A 20,561-nucleotide genomic window follows, 5' to 3' on the forward strand; every position below is an offset into this window, starting at 1 on the left:
TACCAATATTATGATTCAATAAAAATTAAAATATTTTAAACTGAAAGAATCCATTTTGCTGTCTCTTCACGAGCTTGTCTAATCCATTTTAAAAGCCATGTGGGCTACAGAGTTCAATGGATCTAATTTTCAAATAAGTAAGTATGTTTCAGATTCCACCCCTGGACAGGGTCAATGGCAATGCCAGTTCTGCCTTCTTCTCAATAGCTTCTCCCCCTTGAAAAGAGCCCTGTGTGAGAGAGCAGCTTCCTCCAAAGGTTAACATTCCAAAGACAGTGACGGCTGATGCTCGAATGGAGGGCATGAGGGTCTGCTCCTAATGCTGGAACAAGGGAGCAGGTTGTTTTCTGGTACTGGTAACTAGAGCCCAAAGCCAGGCTCTTGAGCCTAAGACAGCTTGGCAAAAAAGGATTGAGCTGTATTTTCTTTTGCCTACAGATGCAAAGTGAAAAATTTCTGGACAGGATTTGCTTTATAAAATCTCAGTCACAGGCACTAGTGAAAACTGAATCAATAAACGCTAAAAATAATGTCATTTTTGTTTTCATAAAGTATGCTGTGGATACCAGCAACAGGTGATAAACAAAAACTGGAAAATCTATTTTTGATCCATATTTCAAAGAACCAAATTCCTTTCTATAAAGTCTAACTGTTTAAAAATCAGGCAAGTTTATTTGGGGGTGAATAAATGGATGCTTTTCTGTTGATGCTGAATATTCATGGACAATTTTATACCAAAAATGAAAACAGGTGAACATCAATTTCTCTTTCTAAATAACTCAGTAGAAACACAGTCTTATAAGACGTCACACAGCATCATCGTGGGGTGGGGAGGGAGGACTAATGAGCAATGAATTTCATGCTTTGTAGAGGAATGAGAAATAGGTCACACACGTCACTGAACAACCATCAATTTCTCACTTTCCTTCTTGATAATGGAGCGGGTCCTGGAGTTCACTTTTTGCCAAGTAACACAATTTTCACTTTCTACTCTATGGAAAAAAATTCCATTTTTATTTCTTGTTTAAGTTATCAGAAATAATTTCAGTTTCACTACTGTTTATGCACTCAAACCCTGAAGAGGTCTTGATTAGCTATTAATGAAAAAGAGCTGCATTGATTATGGCGAATCAAATCCCAGTTCCATCCAAATATACCTTGGGATTTATCAAAAGCAGAAGGCAAAAGAGTCTAATTAAAATAACCAAAAAATTGAAGACCCAGAAAAAATGATTACATTTGTTTAATTTGCACAACAATATTATAGCTATAGCCTTGAATCACAGCCCCAGTTCCTCCCACAACCCTCCCAAGGGAGGGACTCGCAGTGGTGGGATTCAGCAGATTCGCACCACTTCGACAGAGCCGGTTGTTAAAATGGGTGCTTGTAAACAACCAGTTGTTAAATTATTTGAATTCCACCACCAGAATCGGTTGTTGAATTATTTGAATCCCACCACTAGGAAGGAGGGAGATGTATTACAACAGGTATCACAAGAGTCTTTGCAAAAAATGCAGAGCAAAGCTTTGGACATTTCATTGCAGGAATAAAACTAGGCAAGCCAGGTGCTGTGAGCCTATTTTGCAGTCCTGAAAAGCAAAACAAAAGGAAGTGTCCTGTGGGATTCAGAGATTGAAGCCCTGTACACACTCCCCACCTGCACGCCAAAGCTGGGTGACCTTGGGCTAGATCCCACAGCTCTTTGGAGCAATGCACTCTCAGCCCCACCACACCCTCACAGGTGTGTTTTGTTGTGTGGGGGAAGGGGGGGGGGGCAAGGAGATTGTAAGCCCCTTTGGAGTCTCCTACAGGAGAGAAAGGGGGGATATAAATCCAAACTTCCTCCTCCCTCCTCCTCCTCCACCTCCTCCTCCTCTTCCTCCTCCACTCCTCCTCCTCCCCTCCTCCTCTCCCCCTCCTCCTCCTCCTCCTCCCCCCCTCCCCCTCTCCTCCTCCCCCTCCTCCCCCCCCCCCTCCTCCTCCTCCTCCTCCTCCTCCTCCTCCTCCTCCTCCTCCTCCTCTTCTTCTTCTTCTTCTTCTTCTTCTTCTTCTTCTTCTTCTTCTTCTGTGTACCTTCCTGTCCCACCAAGGCTCCTTACTCAGAATTCCTGTGCCAGCCACACAGTGGCCCATTAAGCATGGAACACTTACCTTGGGGCTCTTCATTGTACAATGGGCTTATTGTGGGGTCTCCTCGCATTTCTCTGTTTACACGCAAGGAGGCACTCACTCCTTGCTGCACAGTTTGTGTGCTAAACTCTCCTGGGCTTGCTTTCTTTTCTTAACTCCACCCATCAATGCTTTCTTAAAGGCACAGATCTCATCACAGCTGGTATTCTCAAGATGGCTGGCTTTGTTAAAGCCTTTTAAATCACAGTTACATTGATATTTCTGTTCTTGCAGTTATATCAACTTTGTGGCTTCCTTCCAAAAACAATACCCCCCAAATGAAAGAAGCAAAGCAAGAGGACCAGGTCCTAGAAGTGATATTCTCCCCACTCCCTCACCTCCTTGCATACAGAGTTCCTGCCCTGTTGCTGCTGCAGGAGGAGAGAGAGGCTTGCTATTTCGATATTCCTGTATTGGATCTGTCATTATTTCAAAAGATCTAATAAGGTACAAATGCTCCAAGTTGAAATAATGTTTTAAAAAGCCCTCCTGATCATTAGGAAGGACAGAAGCAGAGTGGGGGAGATGGGGTGGCCACGGGCAGAGGAAAGATGTCTGGGGCAAACCCGTGCTCATTGGCAAATATGCCCTGCTCTGGCAGTGAAGAAAATTTGTCACACTAAAAGAGTTGTTGCTTGCTGCAAAGCGAATGGAAAGTGAAAGCGGGCCTCAAGGAAATTCATCTGTACAAGAAATCTTGCTGCAACAGCCATTCGCCCTTTCAGCACAGCAGACACCTTGAGATTATCAGCCAGTGTCTTTCCCCCTGCAGTAACTGAAGCAGGGCTATGTCTAGGGGAGCTGGGAGCATGCTAAGCAAGAACAGTTCTCAAAAATTAAAAAGAAACAAAACATGGTTTGGTTCCTGAAGAATACTCTTCAGTTCTGAAAATGATTAAATATATATTAAATGATTAAATATATACATATCAACTACACATATGTTGGTATTACATGAGAATTAAATAATTTGAACTTTGTCCTGTGTGGATTTTTGAACTGTACAAAGTTCTTCTGGACATTTCTAGTGACCTGCACACTGGCGTAATGCCCATTGGGCAAGGTGGGCAGCTGCCCAGGGCATCACCTTGTGGGGGGCATCAAAATGCTGGGTTCGTTTTTGGGTATTTTAGTGGTTTTCCATTTTTGGCCTGCAGGGGGCGCAGTTTTTAGGCTAGCGGCACCAAAATTTCCCCAAGCGATATCATCCAGGAGACTGTCCTTATGCTCCCCCCCCCCCCAGTTTGGTGAGGTTTGGTTCAGGGAGTCCAAAGTTATGGACTCCCAAAGGGGTGCCCCTATCCCCCATTGTTTCCAATGGGAGCTAATAGGAGATGGGGGCTACAGTTTTGAGGGTCCATAACTTTGGCTCCCCTGAACCAAACTGCACCAAACTTGGGGGGAATTATCATTAGGAGCAGTCTCCCTGGTGAGACTCTTGAAAGTTTTGAAGACTGTGCCTTCAGCTAAATGTATGCCCCCCACAGCCTGCAACCCCATTGACAGCAATGCAAGAAAATCTCAATGCAGGAACAAAAGATTCTTGGGCAGGCATTTCTGCGGGATGTTCCTGCAGGGGGTGCATTTTTGGATGTATCGGCATCAAAATTTCAGGGTATCATCTGGAGATGATGACACCCCCCAAGTTTGGTGCAGTTTGGTTCAGGGGGGCCAAAGCTATGGACCCTCAAAACTGTAGCCCCCATCTCCTATTAGCTCCCATTGGAAACAATGGGGGATAGGGGCACCCCTTTTGGGAGTCCATAACTTTGGACTCCCTGAACCAAACCTCACCAAACTTGGGGAGTAGCATAAGGACAGTCTTCTGATGATACGCTGAAATTTTGGTGCTGATATGTCTAAAAATGCACCCCCTGCAGGCACCAATGTCCTGGTGCAAAAAGGAATTTGGTCATGGTGGAGTGACCGTCCATGGGGGTGGGGGGGGCATCCAACTCAGGTTTTGCCCAGGGCTACAGTTTGCCCAGGGCTGCCTCGTTACGCCCCTGGACCTGCACTAGGGTATTCCCACCCACTTTGGGGTTGGCCTCAGACTAAAGGAAAAGGGATTGCTCTACTACATAGCCCTCTCTTCCTCTCCATGCTGATAACTGCTTCAGAGCTGTCAGCCTAGCCTAGCACCTGCTGAATCTTGAGACAAGCATCATATCTTAGTGTTGCCATTTGGTGTTTTTGATGCTGATCTGTGGTGATCTGTGTCTACTCTCCACAAATCCCGTTTTTTCACAGGCAAGTCTTGTCTCAGATGTCATCTCAGGCTGGCCTTCAGAACAGGTATTCAGCAAATGAACAAACTGATGGCTTTTCCTGCTAGGTAAAATCCCCACAAACTAATTGTGTATGTTCATGTTTTTACAAGCTATGTGACAACCACCAGGAGCTTCAGGAAAACAAATAGAAAAGTGCCACAGAGAAAAAAGGTGATATCGTTTTTCACTTTTTATTCTTAGTTCCTCTCCACGCTAATCATTTACACATGAATCCTTACTGCATTGGCCATGAGTTTCCAAAATGACACAACTAGGTTCATTACCATGAAAAAGCAATCAGGAATCTGGGTTTCCCAATTCTTTGGCTGCAGAGTTCTGTAATGCTCTTCAAAAAATTTTAAAAATTGAATTTTCCTTAAAATATTTGTGGAGATGCTTAGATATCTGAATACCTGTGACAGAAATGTCTTTATATATCAAATGAACAGCCTATCTTATGCGTATCTGAGTTTGATATTCACCTGGCAAATTATAATATTAAGCTGATGTTAGAGTCACCTTCAAAAGTCTGCTTTGCACTTACCATACCAGTATTTAAACAGTTTATCTTGGATTACAAGGAAGTTCCACAAAGCAAACCCTCAAATCGGAGGGAAACAGTCATACTTAAATGTAGTTTTCTAGTGACTGTTCTGATTAGGCAGTTATCTGACAAGTCCATTCACAATCAAACTCACTTCAAAAAAGAAGGCAGGGAATTGGATTCTTTGTGCTGGTCACTTATCCTTCACATTTCTCCCTTGGCAGTTTAGACATTATCATTCCAATTTACAATTAAGATAAAAACAAGTTACGCTCTGATTTGTTGGAAATTTTGCTTATTTGAGAGAACATGAAAAGGATGTGACCAAACTGGGAATGAAGAGAAAGAATCCTCCAGAAGGAACTGAAAATATAATGCGGGCAACACAGCCTACCTCCTCAAGGTGAGGGGATTCAACCGTTGATGGGCAGCAGCAACAACCCACTACCATCTGTCACACAGAATATAGGGAAACAGAGTCACATTGTGACTGAAGCAAGAGTTATCCGAAAGCTTTTACACATCCTAAACAGGCTGTAAACAAGGCACTAGGTGACTTTCTAAGCAGAGCTACACCATTCCAAGCTAACTGAAATTGTCAATGGGCTTAGAAAAGCTTAATTCTGCTTAGGATGGCACTGTAAACTATCACACTACAATACAGTTGCTCTAAAGCATCACTGACATCCCTATATGGGAATGCCATGACTTTATTAAGCCAGACAGTAATAATGTCTGTTCATTCTGGCTGCACACTTCTACACTGCCATCTACCACAACTTTTGATAAGCACTTAATTTTTCATATCCTAGCTAGGCTTGAAGACTGAGGCATCAGTCACTTTTGTGTGCTAATTTCAGCAAGATCAACTGCATGCAACCAAGTGTAAAACTGCTGCCAAATAACTTTAAGTTTTGCAATAAGCTTTTTACTGTGTGCAAAGAGAATGTTGTAATTTTTCAATGCAAAGCGCACAATGACTTTCACTGTTGACTGCTACAAGAGTCAGCATTTGAAAAAACCAACTAAATGGGCAGCCAAACACTTTGCTTGGATGAGGACTCTGGGAAGAAAAACAGTTCACAAAGAATCCTGGTATTTGGTCACTTTATCTACACTTGAAAGTTGCACAATAGACAGTATAAGTTGTCCACTCCACTTCCTCAGTACACACCACCTAATGGGGTGTCCTTTCCTATCAGCTCCTATTGGCCTTCTGTGAATGGCAAACTCTTCCATAAACAGAACGGTACCTTGCACTCGAATTCATTTTCTTTAGAAAATAATGGCTCAATTTATATTTTATCAAAATACAAGAGGTCATTTGTACCAGTCACAAGACAACAACCGTCAATAGGATCTCAGAGTTTAGCCACATCCTTTGCTTAATTGTATAAACAGAGTCTAGTTAGTTAGTTAACTAGTTAGTTATGAAGTTTGCAACTTTACAATCATAAGAGGTTTTTTTAAATGCAAAGCAGTAACACAGCTGCTAAAAGAGACTGCCTCGCTCTCACCTCAATATGCCTCCTCTGACCACAGATCAAAAGGGGCACAGCCAGATGAGACACAATCAATCCTTCTATGAAGTACCACTGGTTCCTTGACTATAAAAATCAATTTTAAGTAGTCCTATTTCAAGGAACAGCAACTGTCATCATAAGTATTAATATGGCTCTTTGAAGTATTTACAGTGCTTATTATTTTCATATTGTGGGGGAGGGATGGTGCTAAAAGTGGCTTATGTAAGGCTGAGATGAGATTTGAACCAGGGACTTTCCAACTCCCACTCTTGACCACTCCCCTACATACCTCTGTGTCAAGAGGTAGGAAATTATTATAAAGGTGGCAATGACAAAAGACAGGCTCAAATGACTTCTGCCAAGTAGCAATACTCCTTCAGGATAGGGCTGGAGCTTTGAAAGTTGCCACACATAAGAGAAAAAGATCCAAAAGGAAACACAGCACTAGAAGAAGTGGAGACACACACAAGGGTCCAGACTACCATCTCATTGTTAGGCAGGTCCTGCAAGTTTGGGTCCTGCAGACATATGTGAAGAGGAGGAACTGAATCAGCAACTCACTGTGGAACTGGAACCAACAGATGCTCACATTACTGTTTCACACATATAGGGTTGTCTTTATACCCCAAAAGTGAAGGCAAATGTACAGGCTTTGAGGAACAGGGCCTACCATCTCACTGCTGGAGGCCAGAGAATGAAGATCCTTGTAGCATATGGGAACAAAAATAGCAACAAGGTTAGCTCCATGCTAAACTCTCTTAGAAGGATCTGCTTACATTCAGAGTTTGGCTACACTAGGGACAAGTTTTGAAATACTTCAGGGTTTTGGCAAATCTTGGCCTTTATCCTCAGGACCATAAAACAGTTTCATGCACTGATGCCAGGCCTTCTATAGAATTCACATGAACCAGTTAAACTGATGTCAAAGCATTTAAACACTAGACTGAATGCCACAGAACACCTTTGCCTTAGAAACAAAGTCACTCAAGGAACAGAATGACAAAGCAAAACATAGAGGAAGACAATGAGGCACAAGGTATACAACGGTTCCACGTGTACTTTTAGAGAAGCCAATGTCCTTCCAAACACATATGGGCAACTCTGTGATGAAAACATGGGCATGTGTGAAATGGGCCAGAGTCTGGTATATTGCTTTGGAGTAGCACTTTAGAACTGAATAGTAAATTTTAAATTGTAAAATAAATCAAGCTTCTTGCTTATCTGAAGTAAATCGGAATTTCCTAAGCTGATTTAGATATACCTTTATTTTAAAGAGGTATGAGGTGGGACAACTGAGGAGAATCCCCCCGCCCCCTAAAAGTTATACATTTATATGTAGAAAAGCTGACCAGCAGTAAAGAAAAGACGATGTTAGGAGAATTAAGGAACATTCTTTACCTTTGGGTATAAGGGAAGTAGGAGTTTTATCTCTCGTGACCCCCTGTCTTCACAAGATGCCTTAGAAGGCAAACAGTTGCCTTAGAAGAAGAGGAAGGGTGTTCCATGGTAGAGACTACACAGAGTACATGAAACCTGATTAAAGGATCCATGCTTAAAGTCAAGAAATTGCTAAGGTTTAAGTGTACCCCTGGAATCAGCCAAATATGACATCCACAATTTCTGTAATGCTCTCTAAACATCCATCTTCAGAATACTCCTGTGATGGACAGCAGAGAAATGCATGATTTTTAAAAGTGCAGTTTTGTCAGAATCTTTATTGTTTACCTTCATAGTGAGGCAAAAAGACCTAGGAACAGGAGAAGTCACCTGATTGGCCATGGCATCCTGTACTCTGACTGACCTACTGGCTAGGTGATGTAGAGAGGGAAGAGGTTAACTCCTGAATAGAACATTTGAAGAGGTGTTTGGACTTTAGAGTTCCTGGTGTTCAGAGCTATTGTGCCTCAACTGAGTTTTAAAGAATAACATCTCTGAGGAGAGTAGCAGAAGTCAGTGTGTTGAAATCTGGCTTATTCTACTAATGACAGCCCTGTGAGTTATGTGTGAAAGCAATTATACACAGACTGAGAGAACTGGTGGAGGGCTTTATAAAGGGGCCAAGCTGAATGGTCATATAAGCGAGTGAGAAATATTTTCAAATGAGGGAAGAATTCCAGTGTACCAGTTAGTCTGGGGTACAGAGTTTTGCTTTGTGTTTCCTCAGGAGAGAGTTTTATGTTTTGGTTCAAAGTTTTCTAACTGAGGGTTGAGTGAGCATACTGAGTATATATATTAAGCCTGTTAGAACACTGTGTAAGTGTGAACAAGCCATTAGTCAGAACATCTTAAATTTCAGGTACTATACCATCCAAGAAACAACTGTTTAACATCTAAGCTGAACTGGATCTGACAACTGAAACTAATAAGTCTGTTTGAAAACCAAAATACTGAATATCTGTGTAGCAAGCTTGTGTGTGTGTGTGTGTGTGTGTGTGTGTGTGTGTGTGTGTGTGTGTGTGTGTGTGTGTATTTTTCCTCCTGCCTTATTTGCCTCATCTATTCCTAATCTCTAAGGCTCATTCCGCACATGCAGAATAATGCACTTTCAAACTGCTTTCAATGCTCTTTGAAGCTGTGCGGAATGGCAAAATCCACTTACAAACAGTTGTGAAAGTGGTTTGAAAACGCATTATTTTGCATGTGCGAAAGGGGCCTAAGTTATTTCTCTTTCCCATTTCTGCTCTGTTAATAAACCATTTACTCTGTTCAAGTTTAAAATTTCCCTCAGTATTTATTTCGTGTGTCTTATTAAGGGGTTTGTATAGAAAAGGTTTAAGGCAATGGGCATCCTTCACTTTCTGGGTCAGTCACAACACTGAGGGAAAGTGCTTTTATTACACCAAATGCTATCATAGTTCTGAGGCACCTCAGTCCCTAAAGAGAAAATGTGGGAAAACCTAACAAGTTACGTTTCCCAGCCTGAAGAAGTTGAGAAGGTGTGTGTGGGGTGGGGTGGAGGGGGGGAGGGTGTCTGTCGCAACTCCTTATGTAAGTAATAAAAGCAATAAATACACAAAAATATGAGAAAACCCTAAGAAGGATTAAAATGCTATTATACTTTAGGTTCCTGATCAAAGTCTTTGCACTAATGTAGTATTATAGGGACAAGGCAAGGCACATTATTTACTGTTTGTTTAGCTTCAGATTGGAAAAATAACACATGGACCTCATATCCACACCAGTTCTAAGGCAGCATAATACAAATCACAGCCATTCTGGGGAGATGCTCAATATTGACAATCACAGTGTAAAGAACTGACAATCTTGCATTGATAAAGTTGTTGAAATCACTTTTTTTGTCTCTTAACTCCCTCTCAAATTCACAAATTTGATTTGATTTTTGACTTGATTTCTTTTTAATTCCCAAACTATTTTATTCAGGATAGAGAACTTGTCTAGATACTACATTCTAAGACTTAACATGCACAGAGGTGTCACTCAAGTTCTCTAAAAAGTCAAGCAAGGTGAATCTATCTAATTTGCAATTCTACACAAGCCAGTCTAAACCTTGTTTGAATTATACTAAGCAGTGGAGAAAGATATACAAAACTTCTATCATCCCCTGAATCTGAAAAACCAATTCCCAAAGAGAGCTAGTGTTCAAATATTTCATGCAAGCAGAGTACAACAACCACAAACAACCTAAAAGAACTTAAAAAACAGGACTGACCAATCCCAGGTGAACATGTCATTTTACTACACTGGACTCCATTAATATTTATATTTCAATCCTATGCAGTGTTATTCCAATCCAAGTCCACCTGGCTTAAATGGCAATGCTTGGCATGGAAATGATCCGCTAATCACTCTAGGCTCCTTATACAATCCCTTGCATGAACTGATGTGACACAGAAAGAATATTACAAAACTGTAAGAATACAAAACTAATAGAGACATATATTAAATGAAACACTGAGCCTAAGGTTCAGCCGTTCCTAACATTTGCCCCCTGAACTTTGCCCTGAGAAGTCATACAAGTCATACAAAAACAACAACACACGCCAAAAATTCCTTGACCTTTCTCTGGAGTAAAAGAACACAGCAGCACAGCACAGACAGACACACATGCATTTGGCGTAGACAATCTGTAGTAAAGCAAGCCATATCACACCCTTGTTACTTCTATTCCCTTTTGAAGAAATAGGTCACCCACAGAATTCCAGAGCGTGATTAGTTGATGGAGCTTTGAAGCTTAATTGAAACATGGAACCCTTATTGTTCCTCATTTCAGCTTGATCCTAATATGTTTTCTTTTTCATGGATGCTGCTGCTATCACCAACAGTTTGCCTCTATCAAACACAGAGGGCACGGGCCAAGGCTAACAAAGGCTTGCCACAGAGATCCGTTAGTGGCTCTTTCTAAAGTCCAAATTGTTTTGTCCCATCCCCAACATACCAATGGCTAGTGAAACTAAGCCAGTGAGAGGAGGAAAAAAGGCAATTTAAACTTGGAGAAGGTGCAGGAGGAACACCTTACATTGTAAATGCAAGGATACCTTGGAAAAAAGAAAGGCTTCCACGTTAAGTACAACTAGGCCTAAATAACAATATTTGTCACGTGTATAAAATATACATAAACACACCATTAGTATTTGGTGTTATAGCAAAAATAGCAAAACAATTCTATTTTCAGAATCCTGCAAAGGATGAAGGGCCTTACATTATGTTAAGTGTTGTCAAGACACAACTGACTTACAGCAACCCAAGCAAGGGGCTTTCAAGGCAAGTGAGAAACAGAGGTGATTTGCAATTGCCTTCCTCTGCAAAGCCTTCCTTGGTGGTCTCCCTTCCAAATACCAACCCTGCTCAGCTTCTGAAATTTGACAAGATTGAGTTAGACTATGCTGCTTTCCCTCCCGTCAAGGGCCTTACGTGACTTTTCTACACTGTACCAAAGATTGTGTTCCCTTCAAGTCGGGAATGCCAGCCTCCACATGAACATTTCTGGTTGGCACACTCTAGTTTAGACCTCATACTTCACTCCAAAAAACAGAAGAGCAAACTGCAGAAAGAAAGCAGGCAAGCAAGCAACAAAAAACACTTACCTGGGCTGTTTTCCCCTGCAAGATACAGGCAAAAGCCACTTAAATCAAGCCAAACTAAAGAAGCCTCATACTAAAAACAAGTTTTAATAACATAATTGGTTAATGTTAAAACAGAGGAGATAAGGCTGAAATCAGCCTGAAGTCATGCCTTCTGAACAGGAACGTCTCTACCAGCAATTCCTAACTGTATGGAGACCCTCTGGCCATGCTCAAAGATTCTTGTCAAATACACCCTGTAAAAATAAAGCACCAACCCCTACCACTGCAAGGGTATTATCCGATAAGCAATGCCTACTTTTATGGAATGACAGGCTCAACTTACTAGCATGCATCAGAACACACTGACAATCCAGTCTATGCTTGGGGTAATGTCTGTACTGTAGAAGGCGTATAGGATCCAGATGTTAGAAAAGAGCCAGCATGGAATGGGTTTTCAATTCCAGGTAGGGAATTTCCTGGAGATTTATGGGTGGATCCAAGAGAAGGCAGGAGCCTCAGAAGAGATGCCAGAGAGTCTGCCTTCCAAAGCTATCATTTTCTCAAAGGGAACTGGTCTCTGTAGTCTGCAGATCAGCTGTAAATACAGGAGATCACCAGACTCCACCTGGAAGTTGGTAATCCTTGTGCAGGATCACTTGTGTAGAATTGACATTGAGAATTATTCTTAGGCTTTTTAGCAACACTTCCAAACTGAGGCAGATTCAAAGAGTAGTGGCATAGTGTAACGTAGTGTAGTGGTTAGGAGTGGTGGACTCTAATGTGGAGAACTGGGTTTGGCTCATTCCGCACATGCAGAATAATGCACTTTCAAACTGCTTTCAGTGCTCTTTGAAGCTGTGCAGAATAGCAAAATCCACTTGCAAACAGTTGTGAAAGTGGTTTGAAAACGCATTATTTTGCGTGTGCGGAAGGGGCCTTTGATTCCCTACTCCTCCACTTGAGCGGTGGATTCTAACTTGGTGAAACAGGTGTGTTTCCTCAGTTCTACATAGGAAGCCTGCTGGGTGACCCCAGGCCAGTAACAGTTCTCTTAGAACTCTCTCAGCCCCACCTACCTCACAAAGTGTCTGCTGTGAGGAAGGAAAGGGAAAGTGATTGTAAGCCGCTTTGAGACTCCTTGTAGGTGGAGAAAAGCGGGGTATAAAAACCAACTCTTCTGTTCTTCAAAGCAAGGTCTTCTGATCCCCACAGACAGATGGGTTTTGATGCAGGGTATTTTGGCTCCTACGAGCTCTGCAGGAGCACAGCTGATGTTTCAAAAGAGGAGTAAAACATACTTGAGTGCCAGAACCCACACTTGGCATGCATAAAGCCTGAAGAGCTATCAGGTAAAAAGACCTCTGCTCAAGACTCTGGAAATCAGCCACCAATCAGCTCTTGTTGAGAGGTGCAGGAAAATTTTGTACTGGACAAAACCTGTTAATGGGACCAAAAGTATACTGGCTATGTTGTAAAGGCAGAAAGAGAGATAGAGTGGGACAAGATCTGAGTGGGCTATTTTGGCTTTCATGGTTGGCAATTCTGTGAGCTGAACTCAAAACAAAGCTGACACCAAATCACATGCACAGTGACCCAGCAAGGAACCACTGAACAGAGAAGAACTCTCTTCACAGGCTGTCAAAACCACTCAGCCGTGCGGAAGGAAAAGCAGGAGGGGGAGGGGTGGGGTCATCGGAAACATCAATATTCATACTTAGAGAAAGGAAGCAGAATAAGCAACGATAACTGGGCTGGAATTGTTTAAACTGCACTGCTAGACACAGAGATGTGGGAGTACCAGGAGATGCATTGTTGAAATGGGTAGTTTTTTTCTGAGGTAAAGTAGTATGTATTGTTAAAGTCCTTACAAAGACATCTAGGCCCAGCTCACTTTTGCAACAGACAGAAGGTTGAAATGCACGGCTCAAGAAATCCCAGACTGTGTTTATGTTTCTTGCTCAAAGTGCAGTTCAACATTATTTTCTAAGCTGCAGCAACATGACTTCTTTAAAGTTAGTAGATCTTCCTTAACCTGGTAACATTGACACACAGACCACACTCTATATGTGGCTGGATCAGAAACAGCAAAACCTAAGGGAAGATTTGGAAAGTGAAGTGACAACAAAAACATCCTGTGCAATTTTCAGTGCTACTTAGATCTGCAGCCAGCCAAAGCAGCCAGCCAAGAACTGTATCTTCCTCCATTCCCAGAAAGAATCAAGGAAGTGTAATACTTGTGTACGTGATTGACACTGAGCAGACAGAATTTACTTAAACCCCCCCACCCCCACAAAATTATTTCCAAACAGAACCTTAGGCGGGCAACAAATGCAGAGGAACCCAAACTGAAAGATCAAGAGTTACAGCAGATTCTCTTCATGGAACTGTGGTGAGGGAGACTCGACCTACATTCCCCTGTGCCATCCCACTAATTCTCATGCTCCCATTATTTTACAGGCAGCAGCTTTAGTTCCTCCTCCTTGGTCTATATTCATCACACCTGTGGGAGGACCCTCTTCACCTCAGCTCATACTCTTCACTTTCAAGAAAGGAAGGGCAACTCCTGGTGGTTCTCATTCTTTTCTACCTGCTCCCTTTCCTCCAGCACTCACTTTTATGGCAATACAATGTCCCTACCTATCTCCTGGAAAATGCTTACCACATATTTGGGTGTCTGTGTTTCCATACTTAAAAGTTGCCCTTGGAAATACCGGAAGGTAATTTCTGACTGACTGCTTTCAGGCTACTGCACCTTTATTATTTCTCCAAAACTCCAAAGGCTTAAGGCAGCATAAATGAGAAAACTGGCTGCAAAGCCATCAAATAACCTGATCATCAACTGAAAGTGTGAGGAAGGCCTTAAAGCTCATATCTGGCAGGTGAAAAATTGTTTAGGTGCATCGTTACATTAAAGCAGCACGAAGTAAATGGAAAACAATATTTGGAAGAAGTATAACAGAAAAGACAAGCAAGAGTACCAAATGAGGTCTGTACAGTACTGAGCCCCCTTCTTCCAGGTTATATTAATACATGCAGTATTGGTATCATGCTAGTATCATATCTTTCTGAGGTATAACAATGTCAACAGAAAACTATTAGTGGTCATCTGTATAAACATCTGACTGTCCTGCCTCTCACCTCATTGATTCGGATCTGCTGAAGCTCTTGTTCCGCTGCAGTCAGAGGAGCTGGGGCAGAACAGGATGACACGTGCTTCTGGTAACCACTAAGGGAGATGTCTTCCTGTAACCAAAAAGAAGATCTGATGTAACAATGGCAGCTAACATAAACCAAAGTGCTGTTACATTTCATGTATTTATAGCACCTTCCTCCAAAGATAGTATATTCAGCAAAGGGAGAAAGGGAACACCCCTGATGCTATGTAGATTAACAGCAGTGCCTTAGACCTTTTGCAGTGTCCTAAGTTGGTTGTGATTTGCAAAGGCCCTCAACAGTGATGCTACACTACAGAGGAGCAGCAAGACCCCTTCACGGACTCTGGCAGCACCAATTGCTAAAAAGGAATACCACATTGGGTTGTGGGCACGAGTTAATTCTGGAAAGAAATAGCCAAAGGAAAGGAAAGCAGATCTTCTTAACCAGTGTTACAAAGGCCCAGAACCTCAGAGAGCAAGGGGAATTCCCATTCAGCAGATGCTAAAATCACAGGATCCAGCTTAGAGAGGCATCTTAAAAGACTGAAGACACCTAGGCTAATCAACATAGAACCTCCTGTAGTCAACATTACTTAGATAGGCCACGGACACAGCGGTATGTCACCAGCCCCTTGTTATTTCAGCCCACTCCAGCACCATTCCATGTTCACCTAGCTGTTTCTAAGCTTCTGCTTAGTACAGCTGCCTTGGTCCCTTGACCTTTGCATTATAAATCTATTCCTGACAGCCCTTGCGGCTAGCCAGTCAGGTTCCCTGCTTCCTAGGGGGTAAAGGAAGTGCCAAAAAGCTCCTCCTTCACTCCAGGAATCTCAGCTGTGGAAACTTGTTCCAGAAAAAGGCCAGTTTTGTGGCCAGAGACCAAGACACACCAGGGTGAAGCCTCCTGCTGAAATGGAAGGGCGTACCTGGTGACACTGCTGTGGTCAAACAGCCACTATTTTAAACTCAGACTTCTCAAGTTAAGCAGAGAAGGAACTATGCTTTAGGGTCTTTGCTACTTTCTGCTATATCAGAGCTGAACTTAAGAAGGAATAGCAGATGTCAGCCTTACATAACATACAATCTGCGTGCTATGTAAGTGCACTCATCATTAATTGATGTCGTATTTAAACTGGGACTTGAGAGGTCGATGCCATTAGAAGATAATGTGAAACAACAAAAAGCAATAGGCCGACAGCCACAATAGATTCCAGCAACTATTTTCCAGGATCCACAGTTGAAGATACCCAGCTGGTACCTGAAGTCTTCAATTCAGGTCTGAAGTGTTTAATGAATCAATAGCAGAATTCATTCATTCATTCATTCATTCATTCATTCATTCATTCATTCATTCATTCATTCATTCATTCATTCATTCATTCATTCATTCAATCGATTTGCATCCTTGCCAGAGCAGGCTAAGAGCAGCTACCAACTATCAATGCAACATAATATAAAATCAATAACAATAAAATACCCCATAATAAATTCAGTCTGGTGCCTAAGAGGAGGTGGGAGAAAGACAGGGAAAACAGAAAGTCAAGGGGGAAGGCAAGGTGAGCCAACAGTATGAGTCAAACCATTGCTGCCCTCAGCTATTGGGCTGGTGGAAAAGCTCTGCCTTGCAGATCCTGCAGAACTGAGATAAGTCCCGCAGGGCCTTGGTCTCATTTAACAGGCATTGCACCAGGACAGGGCCAGAGCTTAAAGGGCTCTGGCTCTAGTGGGGGGCAGCCAGACACTTTTCGGGCCAAGGATCAACAGCAAGTTGTTATTAGCAGAGCATAACGCTCTCTGGGGGACATATCTGTAGAGGCAGTCTTGCAGAAGCAGTGGTCACAGATGGTTAAGGGCTTAAAATGTTAATATGAAAACCTTGAATCTGATTCGTTACTCCATCTGGAACCAATACAGCTGATAGAGGACAAGTCAATGGGTCCTCCGTGCGTGTTCCAGTGAGGACTCGTGGACCCTCATTTTATACAAGCTGGAGCTTCTGGATCAGACCCAAGGGCAGCCCTACATGGAGTGAGTTACACTAATCCAATCTGGAGGTGACCACTGCATGACTCACCATAACTGGGTCAGGGTGAGACAGGGAGGGCGCCAATTTCCTAATCAGGCATAGGTGGGAAAACACCAGACTGGCAACATTTGTGACCTGGGCCTCAATAGAAAGGGAGGCATCCAGGATCATACCCATGCTCTTGACAGATGGCTTAGGTATCAATTGTGCACTGTCAAGGGCCAGGGTTCCAGCAGCCCAAGCAGACTGTAGAACTTAGCTGAGCACAGACACAATTTATGCTCTGTTTCTGCAGACACAGCTACAAACCAGCTAGGAGCTTACAAACGGTGTATTAACTGCTTGAGAAATCACAGTCCCCAAACAGAGGGTGTAAACTGACACCGGGCCATGCAGACAGTACTTAATGTCAGACATTCTGGCACACGATCCAAAGGCAGCCATACTCTGAGGATTTCACAGGCACATCAAAGTTGCAGACAGATGGGCAAAAAGACAAGATTTACAGCATGGCCCCTATTTAATGAACACTGCTGCCACCTTATGGCTCTCTCCATGACAACAATTACCTATTGCTGGCAAATCAGGGATTCATGCTGCACAATGTGACAAATTGCCTATGCCTAATTAAGATTTGAATCAGTGTGCAATCCAGGATTGGCCACCATTATTTTGTCATATGCACACTTGGACAGGTATTACACCTAGTGAAAAAAGCGGTGCCTGGATCCAATGTGAAGCCCAAGCACAAAGGGGTCTTTTCCAAACACAACATTCTCTTCTCAGTATGGTAAACAGAACTGAGAAGTAGGTAATGCTCATTAGCAGGTCACAAGTTCTGAATAAACTAAGGATCAATAGCAACATGAAACAAAGAAAAGGTTTATTCAGAAAGCATTAAACCAGGTCAATGAGAAATCCAGCACATTCGTAAACCGTGGACTGCCAATTAATTTTGTACAAAGGAATCACATTGGGCACATGAAGTTCACAGAAAGACTCTCCCTCAATCACAGAGTAGATGTTCCAAGAACCCTCATGGTAAGCAGAAATAATTCACCCATGGATATGAAAATAACAGGCCGAGCTAAAGATCCCAATAACATTTCTGGAGGATAGGCACAACTTTATTTTAGACAGTTCAGCATTTCAGAAGTGAAACCCAATCAAAGGAGAGGAAATTAACCAGAATGATTTGACTGCCCTCCAGATGAAGGATCTTCAATAGCTTTTTACTGAAAAAGCAAATGTTTGCAATATTTCCCAAAATACTGGCAGATAAAGCTTTCTCCCAAAGGATCAGTAGCTACATTATTGCATATGCCAAACAGCCATACCTTAGCTGTTCCAAAGAGTTCATCCTTTACATGGCCTCCTCCAAATTCTTTCTTCACTGTTGCTCTGGTTGCAGCATACAGCATCTTCAGTCTGACCTGCCATATACAGAGGAAAATGACATTGGTAACAGTGACAAAGGGAGCCCTGTGGTACAGTTCTGGCAAGCTTGCAGCTCTGCAGTCAAAACTCTGCTCACACCCTGAGTTCAATCCTGACAGAAGGCTGTTTTGGGTAGCTGGGTCAAGGTTGATTCAGCCTTCTATCCTTCCAAGGTTGGTAAAATGAGTATGCCGCTTGCTGGGGGTACAGTGTAGACAACTGGGGAAGGCAATGGCAAACCACCCTGTAAACATAGTCTGCCTAGTAAATGTTATGATGTGACATCACCCCATGGGTCAGTATTGACCTGGGTGCTTGCACAGAGGGATTAGCTTTACCTTGAAGCGAGATAAGCCATTTCATAGCTATGTGAACATATTATGGGCCATTGCCAATCTGAAGGTCAGATTATTCATTTATTTAAAATATTTATACCCTGCCTTATCTCATCAGTCTCAAAGCAGCAAAGACACAAAAGCTTCATAATCATCCAGCAACAAGATAAAAAAGCACAAAGTTAAACACAGTCAAATCTGCACTCCAGAATAAAACCATCCAGCACGCCTTCCTAAAGTCAGCAAGTGAATGTGCTCTTTGCACCTTCTTTGGTAAATCATTCTAGAGGAACCCATGGTCTAACTGTTGCCATTCAGACAATCCTAGGAGAAGGTACCACCAGAAGACTGCCACCTGAGAAACGTTAACTGGTGCACTGGCGTATACCAGGAGATGCAGTTAGATAAATATTATCAATGCACAGTGATCAAGTAATTCAACTTCATGTTTATACATTTTCTGGGATTCTTATCAGAAAGAACCTTCCCTGTATAGGGCTATAAGTCCCTGACATTATTCTTATTCACATGTAACGGCCACATCCCACTTGGGGTCATGTGCTTCCTTTTTCTCCTCCCTTGTGGTCTCTAATTCTGGTTTCCAGGCAAACTGTAAACTGTGCAAGCCATAATTGGCCTGAGAAAGACAAGAAGGAGAGAATCTAGGATTCAAAGGGAAGTGAAAGATAGGAAGAAGCACACATGCTCATGGCATGTTTCTAATCCCATGGGTTTGGAAAGGATTTTCAACATTGGCTCCTACCCACCCTATACAGCCACAAATGTTTATCCTGAGGGACAGGCCCCATGAATAGCACAGTGGGAGTCTGCTGCATGCAACAGGAGGGAGGGGGATCAGTGAAAATTATCCCTCTTTCTCTCTGCAGAAGTCCTCCACAGAATCCAAACCATGATTTACAGGATCAGGAATATTATTTACAGCATAACTGACCCATAATCTTTAGAAGGCAATGGGCCCTTTAAACCACTTTTAAATACATTCAAATAGATCCTGAAGTCAGCTACACAGAGCACCAAAGTATAAAAATCTATACAGCAGCCAATAAAACAGGCCCGTTCCACACATGCAGAATAATGGACTTTCAATCCACTTTTAGCGCACTTTGAAGCAAAATCCACTTGCAAACAATTGTTAAAGTGGATTGAAAGTGGATTATTTTGCATGTGCGGAAGGGGTGACAGTTAGGCAGGAACTGAATCCAGCTGCTCCCTATTGTGAATGCCTAATAAAGGTCGTATTGTATTGATTATATCAGGGAATCATTCACAACTAGTATTGGTTTTTATATCTCACATTTCTCTACCATAAGGAGTGTCAAAGCAGCTTACAATTGTTTTCCATTCCCCCTCACAACACGCACCTTGTGCGGTAGGTGGGGCTGAGAAAGTTCTGAGAGAACTGTGACTAGCCCAAGGTCACCCAGCAGGCTTCATGTGGAGAAGAGGGGAATCAAACCCAGTTCTACAGATCAGCATCTACTGCTTTTAACCACAAACCACACTGGAGATGCTGAGCAACTTTTTACTTGTCTCCATCATCGTGTTTTCACTTTTAAGGAGATGGGGTGAAACCCTCCAGTTCAGACCTAAATCCAATGTGGAAAGATATTTTCATACATGATACCAAACACTCTTGAGTTTTGCTCTTCACTTTTTTTGTAGCCATGTACAAATGTTGCTAATGAGGACAGAAAGTTAGGAGAAACACATTTTAAGATCAGACACATATTTCACTTGGGTTTAACATTCCTTTACAGAAACATGAGCCATCATTTCTTTAACTGTATATCTCACATTATATACTGTCTTTTCACTAAAGAACTCAGGATGGCGTACATGAGGTACATCATTAATTTTATCCTTACAACAACTCCTTTAGATTGGTTAGGCTGAGTGTATATGACTGGCCTGCAATGACCCAGTGAACTTCATGGCAAGTGGGAATCCCTCTCAGTTCTGCACATTTGACAGACAACCCTGGCTGGCTGGCTAGCTGCCATTTTAAGGATCCTGGGGAGTTCTAGCAAGGGGCTAAGGATTGCTAGCACAAACCTCA

At 42.4% G+C, this 20,561-nt stretch overlaps 1 protein-coding gene across 2 annotated transcripts in view; it reads right to left on the reverse strand.

Annotated features, from left to right (window-relative positions):
- The window catches only part of TWF2 (twinfilin actin binding protein 2), a 91,039-nt gene that overhangs the window by 9,457 nt on the left and 61,021 nt on the right, over window positions 1–20,561 (reverse strand). For both annotated transcript variants that reach the window (XM_048489927.1, XM_048489928.1), the window contains exons 4-5: window positions 18,050–18,145; window positions 14,670–14,774 (exon numbers count right to left, since the gene is read on the reverse strand). In XM_048489927.1, the coding sequence (XP_048345884.1) occupies window positions 14,670–14,774; window positions 18,050–18,145 (201 nt within the window). The remainder of the gene's footprint in view (window positions 1–14,669; window positions 14,775–18,049; window positions 18,146–20,561) is intronic.

This window comes from Sphaerodactylus townsendi, linkage group LG03 (assembly GCF_021028975.2).
Source record: "Sphaerodactylus townsendi isolate TG3544 linkage group LG03, MPM_Stown_v2.3, whole genome shotgun sequence".
Lineage (NCBI taxonomy): Eukaryota > Metazoa > Chordata > Lepidosauria > Squamata > Sphaerodactylidae > Sphaerodactylus > Sphaerodactylus townsendi.